Source organism: Miniopterus natalensis, chromosome 4, assembly GCF_054644295.1.
Source record: "Miniopterus natalensis isolate mMinNat1 chromosome 4, mMinNat1.hap1, whole genome shotgun sequence".
In the NCBI taxonomy this organism is placed as follows: domain Eukaryota; kingdom Metazoa; phylum Chordata; class Mammalia; order Chiroptera; family Miniopteridae; genus Miniopterus; species Miniopterus natalensis.
In genome coordinates, this window is record NC_142084.1 from 37,857,269 (window position 1) to 37,881,326 (window position 24,058).

The 24,058-nt window shown below is 36.3% G+C and overlaps 1 protein-coding gene across 5 annotated transcripts in view; it reads right to left on the bottom strand.

Moving 5' to 3' along the window:
• INPP4B (inositol polyphosphate-4-phosphatase type II B) overlaps nucleotides 1–24,058 on the bottom strand; it is a 531,720-nt gene that overhangs the window by 23,227 nt on the left and 484,435 nt on the right. For all 5 annotated transcript variants that reach the window (XM_087816497.1, XM_087816494.1, XM_016206930.2 and 2 more), the window contains one exon: nucleotides 22,096–22,250. In XM_087816497.1, the coding sequence (XP_087672623.1) occupies nucleotides 22,096–22,250 (155 nt within the window). The remainder of the gene's footprint in view (nucleotides 1–22,095; nucleotides 22,251–24,058) is intronic.

The following is a 24,058-nucleotide window of genomic DNA, read 5'->3' on the forward strand; positions in this document are numbered from 1 at the left end:
GAAGGAAGACAGAGTTCTGGGGCAAGGACAAGGAAAGAAGGCAGACCCTGGGAACTCACTAACTTTAGATTTTTTTCCCCCCACCCACTAACCCTATATAAGAGCTAGTTTGAAATGAAATGTCAGAGCAGTCTTTTCAGAGTGTTACGCCTCCACTCTCGCTCTGATTTCCAGATATCTGATTAATAAACGCACCATAAAGGTTCAACTTTGACTTTATTTATTTGACTCTGGTAGCAGTGGGCAGCTCGGACTGTGTCTGGTATCAAAATGACACGACAAGATCATAGGATTCTACATGATATACTGGGTTTTCGAACTAGAAAAATTAATTTGAAAGTACTATACGGGGTAGGTTGAAGTGGAGAGGTTGGAAATACGAAAGGCAGTGAGAAAACTGAAGTGATCAAGGTGTGAGGGAAATAACACAGGATGGCACAGACAATTTATCAAAGCCAAAAGACACACTGAGGGTAAGAAATGGCAGAATTTCAGTTCACAGGCAAGTAACTGAGACTTGCATAATTATTTATGATTACATTGGCCCCAACTTTTAGATGCCATCATCATGGGCAGTGAGAGAATAGAAGTTGGCTTAATGCACTCATGAAGCTTCAGAGCTAAGTGATGGGAGCCAAATGCTTTTATACTTGTTAAAAAAAAGGTGAAGGGAAAACTGTACCATAGAGCACAGAAAGTACAGGCAAACTGAACTATTGTCTCATGTAATTTAACTTCAGCAAAACGTATCATGTCACAGTAAATGAACTATGCTAACTCAAGTTTTGTTGGTTTAGTTCTGTGTAATCTGTACTTAAGTTTTGGCTTTATAGTTATATAAGAGCTAGAGGTCTAGGGAGTTTATGCCTGGTACTACGTTTGGGCATGTATAAGTAACATCATACTAAAATTAATTTATGTCAGAAAGGAAGGTATGCAATGATTATTTCTCTTAAAGAGGTCAACACATGACTTAAGTTTGAGAAACAGTCATCTATACAAATGAGATTGCTTTTTATATGCCCCCTGGCTTTGGCAAGCAGGTAGTTATTGGTGATGAGCCACTTAACAGTTTAAGTCGACTGGTGTATTGGACATCAAACCACAAGGAGATAGGAAGAAAATATGGGATTAAAAAGTAACAGCAGCAGCTGAGACCACATCAAGAAGTATGTACCTTGTATGACGAATTATGGAGGAAGAACATAGAATGAAGAAATACAAGTAATAAAACTAACCATATAGGTTTTGATTGATACTCATTACTTAGTACAATAGCTGCACTGGGCTAAAATATGAGCTTGTGGTTATGTGGTGAACAATAAATACGTATTTCTTTCCAGAAAAGTTAATATAGCAATAGGCAGGAATTTATTTTAATTTGTTAATAAATGACAACTTTCAAGATACATTAAAAGAAAAAGTATTAAGAAGTATTAAAGAAAATCCAGATGCCATATCTAATTATCCAGAACACAAATCAACGAACAAATGGTCCATGGGTTGCATCCATGGATATAAGGAGTTGGTTTTAGACTGTTAGTCAGGTGGTGGTATTGAGCCCCAAAACTTCATGGCTCGAATATTTACTTTCATTCATTTTTCTAAATAAAAATAAATAATTCATTGAAAATCAGCTGCCAAGAAGTTTGTTAGGGGATCACAAAGAACTGACTTTGTATAAAGATTCCAAAGTCAATCTAACAGTGCTCTAAGACATTCTTATATACATATATGAGGCTAGAACGGATCAGGATGCTTAGGCTTTTGTTTCAGAGAATTGTATTCTAATGGATTTCAATTTAGTACAAGAGGGATTAGCTGTCACTCACATTACCTTAAAATACTTGCAATTGAAGAAAAATTAATAAAAAGTCAAGTTGATTAAAAACCCAAATACAAATTATTAACCTATAGTTTCCTATAAGTCTACAAATTAGCAGTCTTTTTTAAATTTCCAAGTAGATCACACCATGCATCATATAGAGAGATCCTGTATCTATCTTTATATAGCACAGTGTCTATGTGCCATAGTCAGGCAATCCTAGATTTGAATGTGGCTTTGCCTCACATTCATTTTTGTCATTTTAAAAATGGGGATGATAATAGTATTGTTATACACAGGTTGATAGGAAAGTTAAATACACACAACAAACAGGCATGAACCCATATAGTATGTCTAGCATCCACGCTCTATATTAAGTATTCAGTAAATGGTTACTATAATTATTACTGTCATTACAAATTTCATTATGTTTATTTATTGAATAAATGACAATGAAATTATCTACAAGATCTCTGTACTGATGGCTAATGAATTTTGTAAAACATACAATGTAACAGACTTATCTCCATAAAAGTCATAGTCCACAGTAATGATTTTAAGAAAAAGGTATTTGGCTATTATTTCTAATAACATTTTGTTCTTATAATTTATATATAGGAACAATGCATATTATATTACACTCTCTAAATATTTTTCTAAGCTTTACAAATCCAAATTTGATGGGTGGTCAAACAGAGTTTGATTCTTTTTAACCAAAAGATGTTTAACTTATAGAATTCTGCTTGCTTGTTTTTATAATTACATATTCTGGAACTTATTTATCTTATATTTCTTTTCCATGCCTAATTTAATAATGTGTATAACAAAAAACTGAGTCACTCAACCTAATAATTTATCTTATTCTACTTAAAATCATCATTTAACTTTGATAATGTTGCAATAATACTCTCAATCAAAAATTATTAATATATATTGGAATTTTTGTTGAAATATTTACACGATGAATAATTATAAGTATTTCATCTCTTATAATTGAGATAATGATAATCAGAGAGGTTGGATGCAGGCAGAATTATTAAAATGCTTAATAATTTATAAAGAGAAATGATGTTGCTCTTTTATCATTAAACTAGCTTATCTATTCCCTAGGTATTACTTAAAATTCATTTTTTCAGAGATTGCTGCCTGAACTTAAGCATAATCTGTGTTCTTCTGTTAACAAATATAAACTAGAGTGATTGCACATAAGTATAAATTAAAACAAACACATAGGTTTCATTCTCTTCCCTCTACTGCTCCATAAACAGGTGCATATTCATAAAATAACATTATTTCTCTGAAAAATTCTAGGCAAAAATACATTGAATAGTTTCATTAAACATTCTTTTGAACATAACACCTTTATTCTATCTACTAGCCGAAATTTACAGTGCTTAAATTACCTAGTTTCCTAAAGCACAATTTCCCAAATGGGGCTCCATGAGGTACTGATGGATGTGCAGTGCTGGGTCAACAAAGTCCAGCTTCTTTATGGTGGAATTTTCCTAAGACTTTAGTATATAAAGGTGTTGGGGGCTTTTGGGAGCTGGCAACACACTATTTCTTGTACTTGGATGGCAGCTTCTCAGGTATTCACTTTATAATTATTTGTTGAAATGTACATTCATGTTTTATTCACTTTAATATCACTATTCACACTCTAACACTGTGCACTGAGCTATTCAGAGGGAATCTGGTAGAAACAGTAATGCTTAATTGGAGACAGACACTATGTAGATGTTGACATTGTTTGTTATTAACAGAAAGGACATGCGTATGTTGCTGGACATTAGTGATACTGGTGCCAGCCTAGGTATTTTGTCAGGAAAAATGAGAAATCCTGTCTCCTATTCTGTGTCCCCATGGCAGGCCACCACATCTTTACACAAAGAAAAGTTAAAATTGTATTGTAGTCATGGCCAAGCTTATCAACAAATACTTTATATATGCTTTATATATTTACATTCAGAAATTTATCTGAATCCCTCAATTTCTCTCCAAGAAATCATGGGAGAGATAACCTAGACCTAGAAAATTGTGGGAGGACAGTGAGTTACTAATGGCCAACCTCGCTACCAGAGAGCAAGAATGTTACAGTAAGAACCCAAGCTCAGGTCTCTCTTGTGTCATTTCTTACTGGTGACATAGACTCCAGCAACCATTCTCTCATTCTCTTGAGGCTTAACTTATTCCTATTTGAATGCTGGCCTAAAAAATGTAGAGGTAGGCACAATCATTCATTCATGTCCATGGGATGTAATTTTGTGCTTTAATAGTGAAATACTAAATGATGCCTAGGGTAAAATGAATGTGTCTTCCCAACAGCCTAATGGCTTTAGGGAGCTATATGGACACTGGGGAGAAAGATTCTTTTTCTTAGAAATATTTTATAATTCTAATCAACCTTTCACTTAATGTATTTAGTTATATATTATTATACATTATCAATCTTTGCCTCCCTTTATTTTCTTCAGGTACCGTGGCTGACATTTTATGCATTCATTTAAAACTTCTTATGGAAATGTTGTTCTATAGGTAATTTAAAAAAAGCCTTTGATCATCCTACGTGCTGCTGTGTCGTCCTCTATGACGCATAAAGTAAAATACAACAAACCCTCGCCGACTTCCCGGCGCTCAAGGTAGTGACACGCGGAGCTAGAATCTCTGTTGCCTGCGTCCCTGCGAAGTGAATGCCTTTCGTGCAGCAGCAGCAAACACCACTCCTGCATCTGAACGCTGTTACATGCACGCATGGGATAATCACTGCAGAAGTGCACGTTCATTACAGCTTCATTGCAAGTTCCAGCTGGGAATTAGACTTACATTGAGACTGAAATGGGTTTTGTTATCCCTATTGTGCTGCTTAGAGGAAGCCGGTGGACAATGGTAGGGAGAGGGATCGGCGCTGGGGCTCAGAGCACAATTTGAAATAGTTCACCACACACACTCACACACACACACACAAATCTAAAAATCAGATCATTCCAAAGATAGTCCAGAGAGTCCATTTCCCCCCCTTTTATTAAGAACTGATTTAATCGTGGGTGTCTGATTGTCTGGATTAAGGATCTGCAACATTTATTTTAATATTTTTCTGATCCATTACTAGTGCTGTGATTACAGTGGTGCTGGACAGTCACAAGGGATTCCTAACATGTGCTTAAATATAGACACAGACAGTTGAGGACATTGCTGGGCATCAGGAATTTAAGAGATGGCAATAAGGATATATATAAGGGATACAATCTTCATTATGTACTGTCAGTAAAAGGGAATAGAGGAAGGTCTCTTATCATTGTGGCACTGTATTCAGAATGGATAGATGCTTCAAATCAGCTAATTTAAACTATAATCATTAGCTGAAGATGGCCTACTAAGGCATTTTATGACATAAGAGTAACCAAGTACCTGTGCGTGAGTGTGTGTGTATTGTGTGTGTGTGTGTGTGTGTGTGTGTGTGTAAGATCCCATTCGCTAGCTTGAACCTTCTACATTCTCATCTTTGCCTCATTAATTCAATAAATATTTTTGGTGGAACTATTCTGTGCATTTATAATTCCACAGTCATAGTAACCATGATGCTAACTATAATGTGTCCATTTTCAATAGCATACTGACAATCACTGATTTCTAAGAAGCACTTAAAAAGAGATTCAAACTTCTCATTCCTTCTTTTTATTTATAATGAAACACAGGACTCTGAGGTACAGATGGACTCTGGACTACTCATACAAAAGAGGCCATGATATATACAGTCATCAACTCCAAATTCATAAAGTAAAGCGGGTATTTGTCAATAGCAAAGTTATTTTCTATCCTTTATCTGATTCTCACACACGAAGACTAAGAGAGATAATACCCATTAAATTCTTTAAAATAGTGCAAAAGTGGAATTACCTTTTTGTTTGACTTCACTCAAGGGACTTTGCTATACACATCATATCTTGGGTTAACAGAATTTTTAATCATAATGTTGTCATTTTAAATCATAACTGTTGTTTATAGCATTTGTTCAATCTTGTAAAAATCTTATTTAATTTTTACAAAAATATCTCTTTCTTACAGAAAGGTTTGTTCTATGGAAGTTAACATGAATTCTTTAACAAAAACAACTACAAAACAATTAGTATTTGAATAGTTTATGAGTTGGAAATGCTTCCTTCTAAATGAGAGGCTTAAACTACAAACACTGCTACTACAAGTAAATTTGATTTTTAAAAATTCAAGCTATAGAAGATAAATATTCATTTTTCAAAGAAACTTTGATTAGTAAATTAGATGCAATGGTTTATAAAACAGATGATGTGGTACCTGTAAAAATTTAATTCCACTAAGGAAGTAAAAGAAAGATAAGGAAAAGGCAGAAAGAAGGACTTTTGATTCCAGGGACAACCCAAGCTCCATTCCCCAGAAAGCAGCTACTATTGGATGTTTCGGTAGGTAACAAAGTTCCAGTATAAGTGGAAGCAATTTAGCCTAAAGACATGCAAATATTTTACAGGGACATAGACAGCCTCAAGCATTAAATTGGCAAATCTAAATCAGCGAAGTGTTGGTAACTAATATTTTATGTCTGTGTCTATAATAGAATACACTGATTAAGTTGGAAGTCTACTGTCCTCTAGTTGCCTGTGGAAATCTGAACACTAGTGACAAGAGAAAATTAAAGAAAGAGGTCAACTTCAAGCTGAATTTTGCAACTTAAATGCACCTTTTGTCTTGTCCTGGTTATTTGGAACCTTGAAGGTTCTAATAGGAGAAATGTCTCACCCTTTACCTGTCAAACACACAAATGATCAAGAGGTAAAAAAATGCTAAAAGGAGGCAAGTTTTTCTCTTAAATATTACTCTGTTATTTCAAGGTGTCGTATTCCAAATGACAGGCACTGTGAAAATAACTAATTTCAGATGGGGACCTATGAATACATCATCACATAACAAACCCACAGCTAACAAATGTAGCACATTTCATAGCAATGTTTGTAATGATAAAAATATTCCATTTTAATTTGAGGATGTTAAAAATCAATCATAAGCTTTTTCTATCTGCATTATTATTTTTTAAAATATAATTTTATTAATTTCAGAGAGAGAAAGGGAGAGGGAGAGAGAGATAGAAACATCAATGTTGAGAGAGAGTCATTGATCGGCTGCCTCCTGCACACCCCCTACTGGGGATCAAGTCTGAAACCTGGCATGTGCCCTGACTGGAAATCAAACCATGACCTCTTAGTTCATAGGTCAACACTCAACCACTGAGCCATGTTGGTGAGTTATTTGCATTAATTTTATCTGTTTATCTCATTCCAAAATTACAGAGACTTAATTCTATAATTAAATTCTTCATTGGCTTCCACTGTACAATTTTATTATTCTTCCTCTCTAGTATTGATTAATGATTGAAGGTGAGAAGCAAAGCTTTATTCAAGAAACTGAGTTTATTTATTTCCACACACAATTCAAAAAAGTAAAGTCTCAGAAGCTATTCCACAAGTAAAAGGCATCTGGACACATACACTCCCGGTGATGGACTAGAAATGAAGAGGTCGGTCAGTACTGACATGTACATGAACAAAGACTCCTAGGCCACCAGAAATAAACCTGCCTGGGCATAAAGAGGACAGAAATTCTTACATACCCGCAGGCCAAAAACTGAGGCATAAAATCCAGAATTGGCAATAGTCTATTTCCTCCAGCTGATGCTTAAAATTATCAAAATTTGTTTTCTTATTCCTCAAAACTTTCTGCAAATCCATTCTGTTTGTACAGTGTTCTTTTTGCTTCTTACTAGACATTTCAATAATCCACTATGCCTACGATAGAGGAAAAATAAAATATATGCATATATATTCCATCCACTGCTCCTCAAGACCCACGTCAAAGGCTGCAGACAGAGAGCACCTCAGCAGATCTCACCCTCCTGGGAGCACGCAGCACACTTTCTGGTTCCAACCAGACAGCACTCACCACATGCAGCCCTGCATTCTGATTTGTGTGTATCTTGTCTCTCTTACCAGACTGGAGTCATTTTAGGGCAAGAAATGTATCTTACCTACCTAATATGCCTTATACTGAAGAAGAGTCTATAAAAATACCGCTTGAGTCAAGGCCCCCTGGAGAGCCAAGCGTTGCTCTCTGACAAGCGCACCGCATTGGGGCCGTGTTTATGCTAGCTAATAAGGAAACGTGTTTGATTAAAATTGATTATGCTTTAGCCTCAGTAAATACCAGAAGCTCATTATCACAATACAGAGAATTAGAGTAATAGTTATTTGTACACTGATTTGATATTTTAATCAGTTTTCATTACCAAAAAGGCTTTGAAAATGAGGATTAGTTCTCATTTTATGGATTTGCTCAAATATTAACAATCTCTCATTTTCACAAATGGTTTTAAAATAAACATCACTCTATCACTGGGCTGTTATTTCTCAGATCATGATTTTTTTTTTCTTTCTTTTGCTCAGAGTGTTATTGAGGAAACTATTTTAGGTCCAATCTGTTCTCCATTCCGCCAGCATGCCCTAGAACGAGGGGCTAGATACTCCAGATACTCTCCAGTTCAATATTTTGTTTTAAGCACTGCAGACAGAATTCACACACCATTTTCAGCTCATAATTATGAATGAGACACTCAAAAAGAAGGGTTTGATATTTTACAAAACCAAACATGAAAACTAAAAAAAAAAAAAATTCTACTTGACAGAAGTACTATTTTTACTATAACTGAAAAATTTTACTCCCATATTTGAACAAATGGTGAGGGTTCCTGGACAAAATCCGCTTATATAATCTGTTGCCAGATGTCTGCCTCCAACACAGCTTTCTCTAATTCTTGGAATAAAGGATGGAGGTTAGTTTGGGTTGGGTAATAATTGTGTTTTTAAATATTGAGAAGAAGCCAACCAAAATGGAAACTAATGGGAGTGATCAGGTTTTTATTTGTATCACAGGTGTCTAGCCCAAACATATTGTATTACCTGCCTGACGGAGGCAGTTATAATGGAGGAAACTGTAGGCAAGTTAGAAATCACCTAGGAAACCAATGCTTTTGTGCAAGGATAAGGGCTTCTAAACCTAGATACTCATAAAAGACTCGTTTTAGTTTTTCTTAAGGTCATTGCTTTCTCAGAGATCATAACTTGATAAACTTACCTACTTTTAATAATTATTGTCAATATGTCATGATCTTAGGCCTCTAACAAAACATGCTGAAATTTCTAAAGTAATCAATAGCTTTTTTTTTTTAACTTAAGAAGCATCAAAATTTTTTGTAGGTAAAATACGTCCTTTCTTAATTTACCTCTCGTAACAGTACCAACTTAAAAGTCACCTCCTCCCTGTAGCCCTGACAGTGGCCCACATTCCCCTCATCACCTCCGATAAATTCATTGTACCCTTTTCTCTGTTTCCCAAATCACTTTATACATAATATCATAAAAAAAGGAATCTGTCACCATTTATTTGTAAGTGATTCTCTCCTAATAGGTTTTGAGCTTTCTGAGGACAAGGAGCACATCATATTTATGTCCGTGTCTTCAGTATGAAGCATGGTTCTCAGTAAGTAATATGCACTCAAAGCGAATTACTTCTTAGACATAAGAGAGTATTCAGAGCCATCTACTTCTTACAGTGAATGGCCCTGCCGTAGCGGAAGAACGGCCAGAACAACATGAAGCTGTTTTTGTAGAAATAGTTAAGAGGGTTGTGATTAACCAAGATCAGCCTACGTAGGCCCTATGGTGTAGGAAGAAACAGAGCACAGAAGTATGTCATTATAATGCTGTAAATTGTCTTTATGGTGGAAAGTAGACCCTTGAGGGAGACACGGCTCCACCCCCATCCACGGCATAAAATGGACCTAGTTCAGGGGTCCGCTGCAGAACCTCCTTTCGCCACCCCGGTGCTCGGTTGGGGTGGCCTGCAGAGGGAAAAGCAGATCCTAGGTGACTGCAGCTCTTCACCGATATCCTGTTCTCTTCGACTGATGGTTCAGTGGGGAACTGGAGGGGACTTGAACCAATCCAAACTGTCTGTTTCAATAATTTTCAAACTCGGTTAAGACTCTGGGGTCTGGTTTAGTCTAAGAATCAACCACAAGTTGGTTCCAGAGCAGCTACATGCTATGTACACACGACTAATTTTTGCTTTTGCACCTTCTATAATTTATCAATGAAGGCATTTCACCATATCCAAAGAAACTGCCCCATAAAATTTCTCTTTTAAATATTCATTACTTTACTTATTTATATAAATGTTTGGTTGGAGAGACCTTAAATTATCTATTAATCAGATATCATTATGTAGAAGTATATTCTATTATAAAACTCAGCTGCATTCCTTTTTTTTTTTAAACAACCATTTATTTATATTTTAATATTTATTTATTTATTTATTTATTTATTTATTTATTTATTTATTTATTTATTTATTTGTTTGGGACACTATTACAGATGTCCCCCATTTCCCCTACCTCTAAGCACAGAGAGTATATAATATGGACATCACCGTATTGAGGCTACCATACTTATCTCAAGGGTTAGGATAACAAGAATAAAATATATACATTTCTATTTTATTGCAAAATATCAATTACTCCAGTAAAGCCCAAGAGAAACCTTGCTAGACAGCAGTGTATATGACAAAGGACTATATGCTTCAATTTATTGTGAGACAAAGTTATTTTATAAAAATCATGCAATTTACAGATCCAGGAACAAAAATAAATATAGATCAAAGGAGGCAGCCTCAGCTCTTAGAAGCAGGGAAGTGGAGTAAGAGGACCTCGCACCACTTTCTAGCTGTGAGGTCTTGAGCAAGTCATTTATCCCCTCTGTGGCTGCTTCCTCATTTTTTAAGACTTAATCTTTAGGATTAAAATAAGGTTTAGATGATATGTGTAAAGTGCTTAGGAAAGTACCTGGCACATAGCAAGCATTATATAATGGAAGGGAGATAGGAAGGAAGGGAGGGAGGGAGGGAGGGAGGGAGGGAGGGAGGGAGGGAGGGACACGCAGACCTTTGCGCTACTTTACTTTGGGTTCTGCATATTATATTTAGAAGACGGTGTCCAATTTTGCTTGCAATTATTTATAAAGGCATTAAAAACAAAGAATGCATTGAGAGATGGTAGAAATATCTTTTAGGAAGGGCAGGAGTTGTAGGCATTTTTACATCTTAAAAGGATTAAAATAATTAAGCAGGCCCTGGCCAGGTAGCCCAGTTGCTTAGAGTACTGCCCCAATATGCCAGTGTTGCAGGCTCCATCTTCACCCGTAAGTGGGACCAAAAGATTGCTATTTCTCTCTCTCCCCCTTCCTCTTTTCCCTCTTTCTCTAAAATAAATAAACAAAAGTAAAACAAGTAAGCAGAACACAGCAACCACCTTCAAACACTGGCAGGCTGACATAAGGAAAGAGATGCTGACTTCCTCTATGTTGGTCGAGACACAAGAGTTCATCAGTGACTGGAAGCTATAGGGTGACAGATTTCAGCTTAACATGAAGGTAGGTTTTATAAAATGTATAGCTCTCCAACCACGGATGCGTTGGTACGCAAGCTCCCTGCTATTGGACATGGGCAAGGAAAGGTTACCTGACAATCTGTCAGGGATACTGTACAAAGAATCTCTGCCTAGTTGGCAGGGTCACTAGATAATCTCTAATGTCCTTCCCAAATCTTGCAGCCTTAAAATGCCATTAATAGGAAAAGTCACAAGTGCATAGAAACAGAAGTAGCTTGAAAACTGACTTTTAGGAAGAAAATAATCAGGTGTTGAAAAACATTTTATTCTGTACCAAAAGCTTGTGGTGCTTCACCAACTCATAAAAAATAATGAGGCAAGTAATCAGTCTGGCATAGTCAGAGAAATTGATATGTCAACTTAAAGGTATTCTTCTTTTCTCAGTTTGTCTCATTTTAATAAGATAACACAAAGTTGGAATTTTCTTTCTTAATATTAAACTTAGTGGCTGAAACAGTAATGTAAGAATAAGCACCTCTCTCACATGCCCCCGCGATTTACAAACAAGTGCAATTTACAAACAAGATCAAATTAGGCCTAAGAAAAACAAACATTAAAATTATATATATATGGTTTTTATATATTTTTTATACATAAACAAACATATATAATTATATGAAAATAATTTGGCTTTGCTTAATATCTATAACTTTGGCCTACAAAGCAAGTCAAAGAGTAATGTTAAAAAGGTTCATCACAATTCACTTTTCCATTTCAGTTTATTTAGATCTTAAGTCTTGCAAGGCTGCCAAAGTCATTTTGTCAAAAAAAAAAAAAGGGGGGGGGGGGAGAAGATGGCTTTAGATTATTTCTTCAAACACCAAGATCTAACCCTGCCCAGTAATTCTGTGTAAATTCTCATGATGCTCAGAGAAGCATATCTGCTCACAACAGAACCATTTCTGACTCAAGAAGGGAATGTCCAACAAACCCCAGCATGTGGGCACTTTCCCACCATCATGTTAGATTCAAGGGACAGAATCTTCAGCTGAAAAACTTTCCACAAAACCTAACTGAAGGGTTGTTATAAACATAAGAGCAATATCTAGATTTAAAAAGAACACTTTATTAGAGATTTTTTTCATTAGCATAAGATACTGTGAGGTGTCAAACCAGAAGATATCTAGTGTCCCTTCCAAAGCTGATTCAACAGGAAAACATATTTATAAATCTCAGGTATCTATCCTGACAGAAATGGGAAAAACAATGTTAACTACACTTGTTCAGATTCTCTGATAAAACATTTGTCTTAAGTTGAGATACTATATTTTGCCTTTAGGTATCTTGATACCAATGGAGGTATTAAGCCACTAAATGATAATTATGCAAAAGGTTTCCTGTACAGGTGAATGGGGACTCTGCTTCAATAGTGAGTCTATATTATTTTTTTGCACAGGTATGGCAAGAATGTCAGATTGCCAAGCGTGTTCCTTTGTGGACAAAGTCAAGATCTGTGGGAACTGCACACTACCTTCCCTGTAGCAACTTTGTCTTACCTGCTGGGGGAATATTCATTCTAGATGTCTGTACAAGCAGAAGGCTTGTCTCTGCTGGGGAGAGAGCCCTGGGTGCCAAGAAGACCATGAGAGTCAGGGATGAAAACTGGCACAGGCCTTTACCTTGTCAAATCCCATATTAATCAGAGAGCTGATTTTTCCCTCCTACCCTCCACACACATAGGTCCAGATTCTTTCAAGATTCTTTTAGTTCTGTTCTTTTTTACGGATTGTGACAAAATTAGTTAAGTCAAAATTTTGCTTCCATTACTAATCAAACTCCAGGAGGAAATGAGTGGAGTTCAACAACATATTGGCAAAAATGTGCTGATGCCATTTCAACATTTAGATGGAGGTGAGAATATTCAAAAGGTAGTTGCTAACTTTCAAATAAAGCCTAAAATTTTTTAAATACGCACACGTAGATTCACTTACATTAGTACTAATATTTCAGTATCCCAGAATTCGTAAGGCTTTTAAAAATATCAACTATTCTTTTCATCCCAGAATCCATACCAATATTGTTAGTATATCCTACTTTTGTTACTCAAGAAATGTGCACAAAGGTGGCAAAATAAACAGACACACATTTACTATAAAACTACATAAAGCAGACTGCGAAGAAACATGACTTTCTCTTACTTATCACAAATAGAAATGGAACACAGTTTCCATTTTCCATTATGGTCTGAAACTGTAACCACCATAACAGAAAGTTTTAATTCATAAAAGAACTTTAAGGATTGCATTTGGGGGAGGTTATAACTGACTACATGAATATCAAATCATATTATTTTCTAAAAATAAATTTAACCCCTAAATAAAGACCAGAGGTTTGGAGTTAATTTCTAATCATGTACAGTATCTATAATCTGTACAGGATGCATAATAAAATTGTATATATATAGTCAAACCATAGGGGATAAGAGAACAAACTCAGCCAATGCTTGTTGTAGTTGAGAGTTTTCCAAAGGCTGTCAACCCATGGCAAGTCTTCACAGGTCTTCTACATACAGACACACACATACAGTTAATTAATTGATTTTTTTTAAAGGGAGGGAGGAACAAAGAGAGAAACACTGATATGAGAGAGAAACACCCATCGGCTGCCTCCCACAAGTGTCCTGATGGGGATGAACCTGCAACCTGGGTACGTGCCCTGACTCCTGACGGGGAATTGTACCTACTACCTTTTGGTGTACAGGACATTGCTCCAACTGAGTGACCCGGCCAGGGTGACCATGTAATATTTAATCATACATACTTTGCATATATGCAGAGAGATTTTCATCTTATAGAAAAAATTATTTTTTTGTGACTAGAGATTGTAGGAGTTTTCAATAAATGTATCTATTTCAAGAACAGCTGCTGTAAAATCAGCTCAGTATTGTGAAGAAGAAGGCATTTCCCCCTCATTTTCTGGCAAAAATAATATGTCTTGACAGCTCTAATATGCCTTTTTCTCATTTTTGTTCTCGTCTTTCCAAGAGAAAAAAATCTTTATCACAAAAATCAAATAAAACTATCTGTGTTATACAAATTCCATCTCTGAATTTATGTTATGAAATTAAGTTATGAAACAGAAACTGAACAGGAGATGATATCTATTGTATTTCTATTTTCTAGAACGGAAGATTGGTCAAGGTGATTTGCAAACCCTGAAGCATAAAAAAATATGCCATTATTTTCTCAAATAGTTGAGAAGATGGACATTATTGGAAAACACATAAATTTATGTGTAAGAGACTAGATTTGGCTTGCATTTTTGTGAAAACAACAAATCAGTATTATCCAAGTTGGTTTGATGAGCGCTAAGAGCAAATTTAGGAAGGGTCTTGAGCTTAGGATAGAGGGATGCTTTATGTAATTTAATTTTTAGTACTTAAATCCTGCCTTCTTTGAAAGAAGAATTTAAGGCAGTTTAAATGGATATATAATATGCAGTAAGATATCAAGAATGGAAAGTAAGAAACAGTAAATGCAAGGGTTATGTTATAAAACAGAACTAGAAATGAGGTTACTATATATATATTTAAAGCCCATTAAAGAATGCTGTACATTTGAAGTAGATGGATCACAATACTGGCCCTAAGCTTTCTCATAGTTTCTGTAAGAGGGAAACTGCACAATTCAAACACACAGGCACACACAATCACACCCAGCTCCCCCTACCTTACCCCCACTTCTGCACACACGCACCGGAGCTGTTCTGAAGAATTATAAGCAAGGCTAATGTTAATGCTATAAAAATGAATACAAAGAATCTTCACAAAAAGGGAACTTTACAATGTAATGAAAATTGTCTGACAACATAGATGAACCTTGAAAATATTATACTAAATGAAAGAAGTCATTCACCGTGTATGATTCTATTTACATGAAATGTCCAGAATAGGCAAAGGTAAGTGGTTGCCTATGGTGGGGGGATGGAGGCTGGATATGGGGTTTCTTCTCAGGTTCTTTTAGAATAGGTTCTGACATTCCATTGTTTTGATATTTGCACAACTCTGTTAATAAACTAAAAACTACTGAATTGTATACTTTAAGTGGGTGAATTGTATGAGACGGTATGTGTAAATAAACTGTATCTCAATAAAACTGTTAAAGTGTGCATCATCGTCATCTGGACTGATTGCTGGCCACACTCTCTGCTCCCGTAGGTCTGGGTGAGGTCTATGAACTTCCATTTCTAGTGAGTTCTTAGGTGATGCTGATGCTGCTGACCTGAAGAACACTCTTTGAGAACTAGTGTGTAGACAACAGAAATAATTGAAAGGGCTGTTTCTTTTACTTTCTTCATATTTTCTGAGGATGTCATAACAAGGCACAGTTTGGTAACAACAATTCAATGAGAAGCCATTATGACAAAGAAGGTGTCAGCAATAATCATCACAATAATAAGAATAATGACAATCGCCACCTCAATACCATCAATAGCAGCTCTGGCAGCATTTACTATTTACTGATCCTTACTGTGTAACAACTTAAGGGCTTCCACGATCAATATTTAATCCTGTATTATCCAAGTTGGTTTGACGAGTGCTAAGAGCAAATTTAGGGTCTTGAGCAAGACCCTTCAAGTCTATGAGATGATACATGCTGGTGAAATCACCACAATAACAGTTACTTTATCCAGTAACTGCCATGCTGATTTTATCATACTATATTCTGTTACCAAGTTCCATATTTTTCACTTTACAAAGAACCTAAAGGCTTTCAGAATTTCATTCCCACTCCTAAGAAGTGGGGAATCAAACGGTCTACCACCAATGTCCGTGCTCTTAACTATCACACTGTACTCAGCCTACTCTCCACTGAGCTGGCTTAATTGTTAGATTTTAGAGGATTCAAAGCACTAATCTCCCCCAAAACAATGCTGTGATACTTGAGAAATGATTTGCTGCTATTAAGAAAGTACTAATTTTGCAAATGATATGCTTTAGAAATAAAACTCTCGATTCCTGTAATGATGTCATTCACACTCACATGAACCCTGATAGGCTCAGTGAAGGGAAGGGAATGGGGTGCATTTGTGCATAACATATGTTTCCCACAGGAGCTGAGACCATTATCCTTTGGGCATAAATGTATTACTCTGGGCATTTGCACTTTCTGTCATCTGTGATCTTCCAACCAGGAGAGATGGTTGCTATATTTCAGCTGCTTTTCCATAAAAACTATTGTCTCCCAGGCCAGTTTTCATGAAAGAAAGTCCTGTGAAGATTCTAGTTTGTTCTTCTGGGCTACAGACTGGAGCACTATAACTAAAATTCAGGTTAGAAGGAGGGCCGGAACCCTTCCAGACAGTGCTGATCAGAGTATAGCAAGTACTCTGATGAAGGCAAAATGGTACACTGACAGTGCGTTGATTTTAATAGTTTTGGATTTATTTTCAGGTGCATTAGGACAAACGTAACAGACACATCAAGTGTGTGGATCCATGGTGGCTCACATAAATGACTGCCTACGTGACACTTATGAAAGGATCGGTAGGTGGTTAAGTGAATGACTGAGATTTGGGAAGCATTCTCACATGGGAACTGAAAGCCCTAACACACTTGTCAACAGCACATTTCCAATGTGCTTCCACTTAAAAAATAAATAAATAAACAAATAAAAATATTTTTAGAAAACTACCATTCCTGACACCCACTTTTCTAGAACTTGGCTGGTTTATAAAGGCTGGAATTCTTTCTTGATTTGCAATTATGTGGAAACTCCCAAAGTAGAAAAAGTTAAAAATGAGTGCAAAGGCCGTTATCTGTGGACCACAGATAATGTCTTGTTCCAGGCTCAGCTGCTCCTTGATCCCCAAACCTTCTCTCCCATGATCAAAGAGAGATAGTTTAAGACTTTCAGAAATCAAATATTAATTCTGGGACTTTTCTTCTAAGACCTTGAAGACCAGGGAAATGCCTCAATTTCAGGAGTTTCAGAGGAAGTACTCACAGGAAGCATGGGATAGGGAAGCATGCTCAGGGTAGACAGAAGTGGGACAGCATGGGGAGCAAGGGTAACACTGATTAAGCAGAGCACCTACTGTCCCCTGGGCACAGGGACTTTATTTTTATTTTATTTTATTTATTTTTTAAATATCTTTATTGATTTCAGAGAGGAAAGGAGAGGGAGAGAGAGATAGAAACATCAATGGTGAGAGAGTCATTGATCAAACCCACAACCCGGGCATGTGCCCTGACCGGGAATCGAACCCTGATCACCTGGATCCTAGGTTGATGCTTAACCACTGAGCCATGCCCGGCCGGGCTGGGCACAGAGACTTTAAATAAGTGACCTCATTTGACAGCACCTACAGGACAGAAAGGTATTGTTATCCCTAGTTTACAGATTAGGACACTGAGGCCAGGAGATGAATGAACTCATCCAAAGCTACACAGATAATAAGTGTTACAATATGGATTTTTAACCTCAGGCCTTTCTGATGTTAAAAACCTGTGTTTGTGACAGAAGTGAAATCTGTTTATTTTAACTAGCTTTATTTTTATTTTTATTTGATTTCATGAATTGATTAAGAAACATATATTCTGTACATTTATATGTCTAGGTCCCCAGTTAATAATGTCAAGAATTGAAAGAAATGGCTTATTTGGAATGGTGTGTATAAAGTCGGTAGCTGCTCTTAAACCTAGCACACACATTTTGTTCAGGAAGTTGAAAGTCTGTTGCAGGTTATTTTAATCACTCTGGTAAGATTGGTTCTCCGTTCGTGGTTCATCTGTGGATCTCTTGTTAACAGTTACTTGCTCCAATGTGATTTCTAAAGCAGTGTGTTCTTCACAGTATCTTTTACCTTAGTGTCAGCCGAAGCAAAAACATCCTAAATGGGGTCGGTTTTCATGTAATTATTAGCAAAGCTAAGACGACGGTGACTCCATTTGGACTTATTACTGTTATTTGTCACAGATATGAACTAAAGCAGTGCAGTAAAAGCACCACTGAAATTCTCAAGGGAAGAGATAACACTTAGTGATAATGGAAAAACTGTTCCCGCTGATGATTTCCTACGCAAACACACCCCTTTCAAGTAGTCAAGAAATAACGGAAAGCTTCAATTACCTATGTCTATGATGCTTATTATTTGCTTTAATATTTGAAATAGGGGGTAATATGAAAAAATAGCAGTTCTCCTCTGACTAGTACAATCAAACAAAAGCAAAGAAATATAAGACAAAGTGGAAACAAGACTAAAGAAAGAAGACATCTTTCTATTTCAACACAAATGAACTACATGAGTCAAAAGTGATACCAACAGCCCTATTTGGTTTGGCTCAGTGGTTAGAGCATCCGCTCACAGACTGAAGGGTCACGGGTTCAATTCCTTCCTGGTCTAGGGCACATACGTCAGTTGCAGGAGGCAACCAATCCATGAGTCTCTCTCACGTCGGTATTTCTTTTCTCTCTCTCTCGCCTACCTTTCTTTACTCTATCTAAAAAAAGAAAAGTCAACGGAAAAAAATGTCCTTGGGTGAGTACTGAGGGGAAAAAAAAGTGATACCAACAAAGGAGCAAGTCCTGAGAAATAAAAACATAAAACTTTTACTGATGTCAACTAATGAAGGGTCACTTATTTATAAAGCAGAACATTTGATAAACTATGCTCCCCCAGCATAAAAATTTCAGGTGCAACATGTTGAGAACATGACATATCGACAAGATAATAAAACTCACTAGGGCTGATGGGCCTTTTAGTTTTTGTCTTATGAATTAAGTATTTACTAAAATAGAATGATTAAAGCCCTGTATCTTAAGGTTGATAAATAGATTGCAGGCTGAAACATACCCTGATTAATTTTACTAACGACATATCAGCTATCTTAATTTTACTTAGCCATTATGAAATGACAGATTGCAGGGTAATGTAGCATAAGGAAAATAAGTTACAGACAGCCAACTAAGTGATGCTGTTACACTATATAAACACATAACGCCAGACTTCCTATAAGGGAAATAGCAGGGACCGGCCTGTTCATTTTAGTTTACTTTTTAGTGGTAACGAAATTTCCTAACACAATCATTTTTGATAAAACATTACATTTTATACTCCAGTCAAATTCTGTATTTTAATTCCAATTCTAATCACTAATTAATCAAATAGAATTTTAAAATCCATACAAAAATGCTTTCTTCAAATGCACTGGGACAAGATGGCATTCAGTGGAGAGTTTGTAACTGAAAACCAAGTGCTGACACTGACTTCTCCCTTTCTTTAAAAAAAAAATAATCTGCTGATTATGCGGCCACCATGTTGTAAATTTCTGCTGTAGATGATCAAGGGGGAATTAACAATACACATACACCTCAAAACTCAAAGAAAGGGTATGTAGACCAGGCTCACGGACTTACCACAAAGCCACTGAAATCAATGGCTGAAGGGTGCCTGGTTTAGGTGAGGCTGCCTTTAGTCAAGTGGTTTCCCCCCTGGCTCCATCCCATTGGCTTGTCGATGGCGGGACTCCTGCCAGTCACCTCCAGCCCCCAGAGTTTCAAATGGGCACTGAGGGTTGTGAATCACTGCTTTGGTCTTGCAATATAGGCAACTACTAAGAGTTCCTTACAGAGTAACATCTACCCAGGTACCTTGCTACCTTACTAATCTGAAGACGGTCTTCTTTTTCCATATCAGTCAGATTGCAGCTAGAGACTCATGTTGGGAGTGTGCAGCTGCAAGTAAATACTGGATGTGTAGGAAAATAGAGAATGAAATTGTTGAACACTGCACAAACGGGGGATACACACTGTGGCGTAAGGTACGTTGTTAGTAGCCTGTTTGTTTTGATTTTGTATCATCACTTCTCCAAAGCTCCCACTTTCACCACATGGAACTTTTGCTTATAAATATGTCACAACTGAGTGATAATTTGATGTATTTAATTCCAAATGCCTATGCATGTACAAAACTTCCTAATATATAAAACATGAACTTCATTCATTCATTCATTCACTCGTTCATAGAATATTTATTGAGAACCTGCTATCACCAGGCATTGTTCTAGGTATGGTGCTATTGCAGTGAACAAAGGAAAACAGAAATACCTATTCTCGTGGAGCTTATTCTGGTGTGGGGGTTTCTGAATAGCAGATAGATGAAGCTTTATTTATTTATTTTTATCAACAACATTTTGCTCATCTATATATAATAATTTGAAACTCTTACAGAGACAAACACAATATAGATAGGGAAAAAAATAAAAGCAGGAAAGCAGTGATATTATAACCTGGGTGCACTTTCAAAGAATTCAGAGTAAAATAAATAGCAATGGATGTTAAATAAAATAAAAAAAACTTCAATACATCCAAAAACATAAAAATTAAACTCCTTTAAAACAGTGATTCTGATGTGCATTTTAAAGCCACTGGACTGTAGGGCTCCCCAGATAGCAGAGAGCAGTTCTGCAAATCCTCTCCCTTCCCCAAAACCCTGCACATTGGAAAATACTGTCGAAAATAACCATTACCTCCACCTTAAATAAATAACACTTTCACCTTCCAGCTGATTTATGTTGGTTGAATCATTTTAGTCCTCTAGTATCTCTGGTCTGTAATATCATATGTTCCAGCTCTCCTCTCCAGCCCCTTTGTTCATCTATGGTAACACTTATTCTTTGTATGCACATTAGGAGATTTCATACTCTGATTCTGAATTTCCCCCATTAGGCCTCATAGATTACTTTTGAAAAGCGAGATTATTTTTGAAAGAAGATTTTATATCAACCAAACGTGTTTTATATGGCTCAGATGTTCATGTCAGGCCTCTAAGACATACATCCTCATGCATCTATCAAAAAATTATGATAGAACTCCACTGAATAATGGACATGCCAAGAGACATGAAATGGGTAAAACAGAGGACTTCAGAAACCTCTCATTAGTGGGGAAAACATACAGGCACAGAAAGCGGCAAAGTCTCCATTGAAAGACCACAGCAGTTCAAAGAAAAGTGGAAGCTAATGAATGACATGGTAGATCAGAAGCAACCCTATCGAGAGCATCACATGACATTCCTTCCCGGGAACAAGGAGCCTGCCCCAGGCTTCCTGGTGTGCTTCTGAATCAGTCTCTGTAGCAAAGGGGCTATTTCGTTTAACTTTTTAGTTAATGTGTGTCCTTGCTGACAGACATTGTGAATGGGTAACTTTTTCCTTCCCGTTATGGCTTTGACTTTAGATTTAATTACTGTGGAAACGAATCAAGATACATATGACTTCAGGCACTGCATCTTAAATGTCAGCAGAGTAACAATGTGAATTCTCTATTTTAAAGAATCAGTGTCATCCCATCTTTATGATGAGTGATGTCAAAATAATTTTAGAAAGGAGGTTATCAACCTGGAGACCCTGCAACCCATAAGAGGATCACCTGCTAGTTGCAATATTTTCTTTGGATAAAAACTTAGTTTTAATTTGTGTATATCTATAACTACTTATATATAAAGAAACTGTGTTCTTCAAGTGTTATATAGGAAAACACTAGAGCCTGTTAACTTAGGTCTAAATGAGCTAGTGAAGTAGAGCCTCCATGCATATTATCAAAATCCAGCCACATTCTCTTGTATTGCCTAAAATGAGTAGGGGGAGTGAGCTCATGTCATGAGCTATAAACCATGGAAATGCAGTGAAGTTATTAAGTGGTTAGTACTCCAGTAAAATATGCATTTGGAAAACAAACAAACAAACAAAACAACAACAAAAAACTTAAAATGACTGTAAGAGAAAGAAAGTTAGACAGGTGAATACCTTCTCATACAGTCCAGCGCGCGGATGAAGAAGTCCTTGTGCAACTGGTGCTCGTCTCTCAAGATGGAGCATTGTTCAAGCGTCACTGACATCGACGTCCTGTCTTTGGCACTTTTACAACAGGTGAAACGAATACCATTTAGTTTTCGACAAATCTGTAACACAGATGTATAAACCATTTATTGTTCATCAGTTGGTTACTCTAAAGGGTGGGACTCCTAAACTCTTCTTGTTTAAACACACTAAATTTATGTTAATCTGTGATAATCTGTTGGTTCAGTCTGTCCTATTGAATGTAAAAACACCTGTTCATTTCACAAGTTAGTAGAACAGATTTTATGTAGTTCTTTGTGTGGAGTGAGGCGTGGGACTGTTGAAGTCACATGGGATGGTCAATGTCCAGCCGAGGCAGCAATGCTCCCTGGAAAGGGGCCCGAGCTGCAGTGGATAACTGTGATGATCACAGCTTAGGAACAGCACCTTAATTGTGAAGGGGATCAGACACTTGATTTGAATCTTAAATAACTAATATCTTACTTTACTTTTAAGCAACCTTTGCTAGTCTTGGTTTTATGTCATGAAATTTCAAAGATCCAAATGGTACCAGTGCAGCAGATGAGGGAAGCACTAACCACTCATCAATATGACTAATAAAAATAAGGACCCCCCTCCCCAAATGGCCACTGCTAATCGCACAGCTACTGTGTACCAGGTACCAAACTAATAAATATCATATATACTTGAAATTTAATTAACTGCACATGAACCCTGGAGGAAGGTATAATTATTTTCATTTTACAGATAAGGACATTAAGGTTTGGATGAGTTAAGTAACTTGTGTACAAAAAAGTAGAACCATGAGGCTAATGTAAGTCTACCTAACTCTAAGAACCAAGTCTTTAACTTCCATCCAATTCTGTTTTTCTTTGTAATTCTTTTTTTGTTATTCTGATGTAAATCAGGAGAAGCAATAATCTCTTCTGTTATCACCTTACAGTTAAAAGGTGACTCATTCCATTCCTTTCTCTTCCCTTCCCATGGTAGAGCCCTGATATGAGATACCAACAATCAACTTGAGCATCAACAATGCTAACCAACATGCACTTAAAATAAACCTAACGTGATATAATACAAGCCTGCTTTAATTCTCTGCCATCAAGGAGGCCTTAATAGTTGTAAGTTTTGAGGAGAGTATATAATACAGTTTGTCAAGAATTTATATTGTGTCTTAGTGGTGATTTTTATAGTTAACCTAGCATTTCCCAGACCTTATTAGAACCTTTGGTATTTTCTCATTATTTCCAATAGAAGTCACTAGAGAAATATGAGAGCATGATTTCACCATATAAACTTTATCCATCCAGAGAACTCACATCCTTTCAAATAAACAGTATTTCAAAAATTTTAATGTAAAATAACAAAGGTTGGACTATATTCATGGTAATAAAACATAAACCTCAATGTCTACTTATGAGCTATGCTTTTTTAAAAGAATGAATATTTAAAAACGATATTGTCACTATTATATGTAATATCCTACTAAGGATACTTAGTGTTTTAAATTTAAAATCGAGAAGAGTTGGGTCTTGATTTCTAGGTTTTTACAACTTTTTAACTATATGAGCTTAATTTAACACATCTGGTTGGCATTTGGTCTTCAGATTCTCAGTTTTATTTCTTTTAATGCAGTTATGATTAAACCAAATAGCTTTATATTTTTCAATTAGATTGTAAAAATTTATCAAAAGCGGTATTTTCATTAATAGATTTAAAGAAGAGGGGGAAAAGGAACTAGAGGCAGAAGTAAAAGCTTTTTGGAAAATGTCAAAAGGGATTTCTGTATTTCTTCATTTTAAGAGTATTATCATGGTCCTTGGTTTACAGGATATTGAAACTGAGGTATCAGCCTACAGATATGCTATTAATAATGAAGTCAATGTTCCAAATTTCCACATTATGAGTG